This window comes from Puntigrus tetrazona, chromosome 16 (assembly GCF_018831695.1).
Source record: "Puntigrus tetrazona isolate hp1 chromosome 16, ASM1883169v1, whole genome shotgun sequence".
In the NCBI taxonomy this organism is placed as follows: Eukaryota; Metazoa; Chordata; class Actinopteri; order Cypriniformes; family Cyprinidae; genus Puntigrus; species Puntigrus tetrazona.
The window spans coordinates 20,602,380-20,609,634 of record NC_056714.1 but is presented as its reverse complement, the minus strand read 5'-3'; the positions used below and the strand labels follow the sequence as shown (position 1 = coordinate 20,609,634).

General features: G+C 36.5%; 2 protein-coding genes across 2 annotated transcripts; one reads left to right on the top strand and one right to left on the bottom strand.

Annotated features, from left to right (window-relative positions):
* The first annotated feature begins 1,732 nt into the window (after nucleotides 1-1,732).
* Nucleotides 1,733-5,546, top strand: si:ch211-225p5.8 (uncharacterized protein LOC555567 homolog). The gene is made up of 5 exons (XM_043260848.1): nucleotides 1,733-2,131; nucleotides 3,286-3,452; nucleotides 3,548-3,785; nucleotides 3,871-4,030; nucleotides 4,152-5,546. Exons 1-5 carry the CDS (start codon nucleotides 2,080-2,082, stop codon nucleotides 4,195-4,197), a joined length of 663 nt encoding a protein of 220 aa, XP_043116783.1. The 5' UTR covers nucleotides 1,733-2,079; the 3' UTR covers nucleotides 4,198-5,546.
* Nucleotides 5,371-7,061, bottom strand: LOC122360334 (PYD and CARD domain containing). Its single transcript, XM_043260849.1, has 3 exons — nucleotides 6,425-7,061; nucleotides 6,018-6,062; nucleotides 5,371-5,905 (listed from the first exon to the last, which is right to left on the bottom strand). The coding sequence occupies exons 1-3, from the start codon at nucleotides 6,693-6,695 to the stop codon at nucleotides 5,652-5,654; spliced, it is 570 nt and encodes a 189-aa protein (XP_043116784.1). The 5' UTR covers nucleotides 6,696-7,061; the 3' UTR covers nucleotides 5,371-5,651.
* Between the last annotated feature and the right edge of the window lie 194 nt (nucleotides 7,062-7,255).

Below are 7,255 nucleotides of genomic sequence, written 5' to 3'. Positions count from 1 at the left end.
GATTTTTTAATTCACACACACACACACACACACACACACACACACACACACATATTCATATCTATCTATCTATCTATCTATCTATCTATCTATCTATCTATCTATCTATCTATCTATCTATCTATACATTCATTAAGCATTTGATCAGATATTTTTTAGTAGTTGAGATATAGCCTAGTGGAATTATGATTTTCCATTAGGGAATATTTTGGTAACCTTGCTCTCCAATGAAACGCCCTTGTGTTCAAGGCTAAGCAAACCGACCCTGAACATCAGTGCCACGAAAACAAAACAGAGAAGCTGTGTGATAAACCATTGAAAAAGCAGGGCACGTTTTGACGCTTTCACAATTGCAAAGGCATATTTAGTTGATTTTTTTTTTTTTAATGAAGATTACAATCGATACTATTTAAAGTCAGCGAGAATCTTCAGTGATTCACACATTGTGAGGTATATGCTGTACTGTGTTATCAATATTTGTACGCGTTTCCTTTTGGGAACAGACTGGCATCTCTGAAATGGACCTGCCATTGTAATTTACTCTATGCTCATTTGTCAGTAAAATCATGTGGAAATTCAAGCAGAACTTATTTGCATGTCCACTCTCTTTTGTATTACCCCCGATAGCACTGCATCCTGCAAAATTGTAAAAAATACTCACATTTTTACTGAACATCGATGCTTATTCGACATAAATGTAAGCAGAGCTCCTTTCCTTTTAAACAAAAGCTGCTGTATGTTTGAACACTACGGCATCTGCAGCTATCTAAGAAAGCAAGGAAATGCAAATTTTATTGTAATTGAGTAAAAACAATCCGTTTCCATAGTACTACATTTAACTTGTTTGTTCATTTTCATGAGCACTAACCACAGCAACCACAAGGATCAGGTCTTAGTATAATGTCCTTGACTGCTGGCACATGGCCCCTGAAATGAACTCTTATAAGCCAAATACTACTACCACAACTCTTATCATTCCTTAAGTCTAACTAAAAATATAAAGATGATTTCTGAGAATGTGCATTAGGAAAGCAGGGCTGTGCTCATTTGCATATGGCAAGCCACCTCAACATGTAGGCCTATTCCTTAAGATGAACTAGTAACTCTTACTATAATACTTATTTAATTAGTTTTGGAAAAGAAAACATAATAAATAAAAAAAATAATAGCAACAAAACTAAATAACAAATCAACAATACAATATTGTAACACATTCTTATTTTTTTTAATGATTACTAAATTATGTATTTATGTATTTGTTTTTTTTTATCATTAGGTAAAAACATTACAACATATTCAGTAATTCATATTCATTTTCTAGGACTTACTATTTCAGAAACAGTTCCTAACTTGATCAGACTATTTTAAGTAGTCATTAAATAAAACAAAATAAGATACATAATTGCGTCTCAGTAACAGGTACTTTTATCTGCTAAATTTGGTAAAGCTGAAACAGATCCCATGCATTAACTGGAACACATTCTAATCAAAAGTTAATACCTCAAATCTCCATAGAATTCAAAAGCAATTCATTCATAATAACCAAAGTTACTGTCACTGTTTGGGTTAGTGATTAGCAACGAACTGAATAGACGCTACTGGATTATTTCTAGTACAAATATGCAAAATATAAACTAGGTTTAAGAGAAGAAATGTGAAAACAGCATGCCACGTGATTATTAGGCGATCTTATAGCAACTGGATGCCTCACGTCTGAATCTGACTTCTCGGATTGCGTGTTGAGTTGCGAGCCCAAGGATTCACACGGTCTATAGTTAGCTCTCCTAAACGTCGAAGTCTGCGGCACGACACGATCTCTTTCAGTGACGTGATATTATTTTCAAACTTTTAACGCGTTCCTTTAAATCACTCGAACGCCGGAGGGTTGCGTTTAAATGCGCGTTATTAGGAAAATCCATCGAAGAGCGCGAATGCCATGTGTTTTGGATTTAAAGTAAGAAAACCCGGGACTGTTATGGCCCAGCGATGTTTATGAAATTGCTTTAATGAGAGGAACGCGCTATTTCGAGGAAGCGATTTATCAACGCATCGGTTCATATAACTGTGTGAACTGAGAAAATGGCACTGGGAATGATTTCGTTTTTGGCTCTCTGCATCTTTTTTATTCAAGGTAAGTTATAACACGCCAATGTGAAATTATTTAAAGAGATCAAATAGACACAGAGTCAAACGATCGGGTGCAACATTAATGTACAGTCATCAGATGATTCTTATTTGTCATTTTATTTATACTTTACATCCTGTGCATTTATCTTTAGAATCTTCAGAAATGTAACATTTTTCAATGTTTATATGAAGATGCATGATAAGCGATGAAGGAAAATCACTTATGTTTAGCGACTAATTATCACTCTTATCTACCTCCTTTATAGCATGCATGTTACTAACACATTGGCTGTTTATTAATATTAAAGAAGCACGTATTAATGCCTGATTTTCAATACCATATTTTAAATTCCTTAAAAAAGGAAAATTACATTTTATGTGTATAACACAGCTATGAGTGAATGAAAGCATCATGCAAAGTTTTAAATCTTAAATAAATCGTATAAAGTTATTGTCCCTCAAAAGAGTCGACTCTAAATCACTGAATCATTTTTAAACGAGTCCCAAGCGTTTCGTGTTGACGTCAACATGAAATATTAGCATATTGCCCGCCCACTTGTTGCGTGCAGTCCTGTGGAAAAACTTCCCTGTCTCATGTGCATACTATCCACCCAATCTGCTCTATATTAATATTAGTAAAATTACATTGAATTTAGGATTTTTATTATGCACAGGCGGGCTACTGGTCGGTCTGAATAAAAATGCAAATTCATTCTTTGACACTAGATGCCGCTTTTGGGGCGTTAAAAGCTCATAAACACTGCTTTAAATGAAATCGACCAATCACCGTAGAGGTTTGTAAAAACTAATCGTTGAACGAATTGTTTGTGAGTTGATGAACAAATATGGTTAAAAAATAAAGAAAATAAATAAAAAAAAAGGGTTTTTTTACCTTGCATGCATGTCAGCCTGTTCTTTGGGACTTCCAAAACCAAAATATGAAAACATCAAAATAATAGGCTAAATTATACCTTTATTGAGGCAAACCTGGTTGATAGTTCATAGTGAGAATTGGTCCCCAAAGTACAGTGTGACCAAAAAGGCATCCGCTGCCATACCAGTTTATTACTTAATGCATTTGAATTATAATAATATTTAATCTCTTTTTATTGCTTGTTAAAAATTCTGTACTATTTGTCTCAATGCATCTCATCGTAGTGCCACAGGGCCAAACTGGATGTGCTGAAGTAGACTCCATGACAGAAGCTGTGGCTGGCGAAGGCTTTCTGCTGGGTTGCATTTCTTGCAAAAGGAGAGAAGAAGTTCCTGGTTCTGCTATTGTTGATTGGCACTACAAAGCAGCCGGATCTGAAGAGTTCATCCAGGTTAGTAGCGTGATTCTTCAGTTCAAAAAGCATGGTATCAGGTTGTTTCGTTGCTGCTTTCATTCTAGTAATATCTCTCTCTCTCTCTCTCTCAGATTTTTCAGTATGAATATAATAACCCCACTATTCTTCATGAAAACTTTGAGGGAAGATTAGAGTGGCAAGGAACTATGGGGACGAAGGATGTGCAGATTGGTTCGGTCTTTCTTCACAATGTGACGTATAATGACAGTGGGACTTACCTCTGTACCTTCCACCGAACGCTGTACCATGTTCTGGATGAGGTAGATGTGGTAATAACTAAAGAGGTGGAACTCACGGTTGTGGAAAAAGGTGAGATCCATTTAAGGCCCTTTCACAAGTGATAAATACGCATTTCGTCACGTAATCTGAATAGCTGAATTTATCACTCCCCAAGCAAACCCTGAGCTGACGGCTGTGATTTCTGAGATCATGATGTACGTGTTGATCGCAGTCCTGCAGCTGTGGATGATTGCAGTGCTGATTTACTGCTATAGGAAGATCTACGCTGAGAACGAAGCTCGAGAGGCCAGAAAAGCTGCACGCTCTCAAAGCAAGTAAGGCTCACTCTCTTTGCACAAGGTTCACTTTTGTGTTGTTTGTTTCACACAACACGCCAAATGTCACTTTATATCTATTTGATGCAAAATGGCCTGATTGCGTCTTGTGTTTTTACAGACTTGTTGAATCGAAGGACCCTTGCGATGGCATTTATTTGGAATAACTACAGTTTTGGTTGGTAGGCTTATTATTTGCAGTGAATAGAGACTAGGATTAGTAAATTATTGGTTTATATATATATATATATATATATATATATATATATATATATATATATATATATATATATATATATGATAAATATTCTTATAAAAAAAAGTTCATTCAAAAATTAAAATCAGCTGAAAACTTACTCACCCTCAGGCCATCAAAGATATAGATAAATGTATATTTATGTCTTCACCTCATTCAGTTTATGGGAATGAGAGTCCAAACATTATTTTCATCAGCTGTTTTTCACCAAATATGCTTCAATGAAGACAAAAATGCACCTAGTGGGTGAGAAATGTTTTTTTTTTTTTTTTTGGGTAAACTATTTCTTTAATAATAATGATGAAGCCTCTGTATATTTCTAGTGACATTTCTACAGTAGCGAAGCACTGACTAAGCTAAAGCAGAATTCAGCATGTTTTATTCATACAGCAGTGAAAACAAATACAATATTGTATTAATGAGACATTATATGCAAAATGGAATCACTATAAAGGTTCTGAATAAATAGACATTTTACAAGGGATAGTTCACCCATAAATAAAACTCATCCTCATGTTGTTCCAAACCTACATGATCTTCGTTCATCTTTAGAACACAAACTAAATATTTTTTAGGAATTTTATGATAAAATCCAAGAACTCTAGTGCCGTTTTGGAGAGCATCATGAAGCATGTGCATATTTTGATCTGCATGTAAACAGTGGAGGCAGAACATATGCACCTTTTTTGCGTGTAGATAAGAGCATGCACATGATTCTCTTCAAAATGCCTCTCCAGAGTGAAGCAGAAGAAGAAAATTGTAGAATAAAGCTGTTATTTTTGTTTTCTATGTGCACAAAAAGTATTTTTGTAGCTTTGTACACGTTTGCAAACGTGTATTACGGTTGAACCACTGATGCCACATGGACTATTTTAGCAATGTCCTTGCTACACTTCTGGGTCTAGGAACCGTTCAGTTAAGTTACTGTCTGAGGAGGGTCAAGCTCTCGGATTTTAACAAAATATCTTAATTTGTGTTCCGAAGATGAAGAAAGGTCTCATGGGTTTGGAACGACATGAAGGGTGAGACATTTATTTTTGGGTGATTTATCCCTTTAACTGTGAATTACACCAGCCTGAAGAAATTGAAATGGTTTGCTTGTTTATTGAACGGTGATTAAAAGATAAGTTGGCAAAGACAAGAATTTGTCATCTTAGGTTAGCAAGCAAGATTTTGGATGCACCCTTTCTTGTTTGCAAAAAAAAATGTAGGGGAAACAACATTCGAATTTCAGGCATTAAAACATTTAAAACGTTTAAACATTCGTGTGCTGAAAACAGTTCATTGATTTTGTTATGTATCCTGTACACTAATTAGACAAGCAAATAGAAACATTAAATGTAAAAATATCCAGGCTTTTCACTGTCACTCCAGATCTTCTGTCAAGCAGGGCTCAACTTTCTTGAGAGCTTTGTATAAAGCTTCTTTCCCTTTCCTGCCAGCGGATTTAATCGGACCACTTAATAATAACCTCATCTTGCTTTGTGAGGTTTTCTCCGAACGGATGTCGCTGTAGGCCTCCTCTGTGATGATTCTCATCTGAAGAAGTTCATCCAGGACGCCGTCTACGTTACTCACTCGATTTATCAGCTCCGTGCGATTCTTATCGATAAAGTCCTCTGCGAAGGAGATGGAAACATGCACGCGCTTGGATTGGTGCTAATGCATTACGAACTTTTTACTGGGTTTTAAATGAAGGCAAAATGAAAAGAAAACAGTTCATTTACTCACCAGCAGATGGAGCGCCTGTTTCCGCTGAAGGAACATTTGAAGCTTCTGAAAACAAGTTCAAGTTAATGATTGCCTTGCAGTAAATGTAGACGTTGCACATTCAAACACGTTCGCGCAGAAAACCACGTAAAGAGTAGGTTGTTAATGAAGAGCGATTAATCCAACTGGCGATTTAAAACGATTGCAATCAAATAACGGTTTAAACAAATGTCAGAGGAACTGCAAAAAAAGTGAAACGGTCAACTCAGCTGCACAATTACAAACAGTAATCGAAAATGAATGTGATTCGGTGCCGCAACTCACCAGGCTTAACGCTATTCGCTAGAACGAAAGATAACGTTTGCCAAATGCTTTGTTTATTCTTTAAGAATTTAGATTCTTTTTTACAGGTATAAAAATGTCCTTACTTTGTCCCGTGCTTTCAGTGAGATCATTTGCTTGTTCGTTGCAGCCAATAGCCCGTAAAATGTCGATTGTTACGGCAACAGCGCCAGACGTAGTGAAAGTGTTCACCATCAGTTCTGCGAGATCTATGGAATCCTCGATCTTTTCGATAGCAGCTCGTCGCACGCGAGGTTCTGACTTCCAGTCGAGCAATTTGCTTTTAAACTTTTTCTGACCTCCCGCTCCAAGATCATCAAAAATATCTTGCAGGTGATCCTTAACAGATTTCGCCATAGCCCCTTAAGTGCCGTGCCTCTTCTACAAGCTAACCGAGTCAAACAGTTCCTATATGCGTGCGCTAGGTGTGTCTTTACACTCAACTTCCTTGGAAGTAGGGAACAAGAAAGTGTAGGCTATTTTGGTGTCCTATGTTTCATCTAGTTTTCTAATCCAATGGGTAAACGCACAATTCACATGCTCATGTCCTCCATTTATTTATGTGACTACACTAGTATAGAAATTCTCAGTATAGAAGCTACAGTAGTTGTTATTTGAAGGCCGCCATCAACTATAACATTTTCCCACATCCTGACGCAACTAATAATTGTAGGCCACCTCAGAGAAAGTCGTGATATTTAGCAGAAATGCAGGAAGCACAGGAGTCAGTGAAACAATAAAAATTGCATGCACGCACTGACATCTCAATAGGTTCCTCTTGGTTCTGTGAAGCTCACATGATCTACTGAAATCGTTGCTGGTTTCACACATTATTCGTTGGAAAAAAAATAGTCAGCTTTACTTCCTCAATCCTGAGTCCAACTTAACAGACAGCTGTTTTTTATTTAAGACAGTGC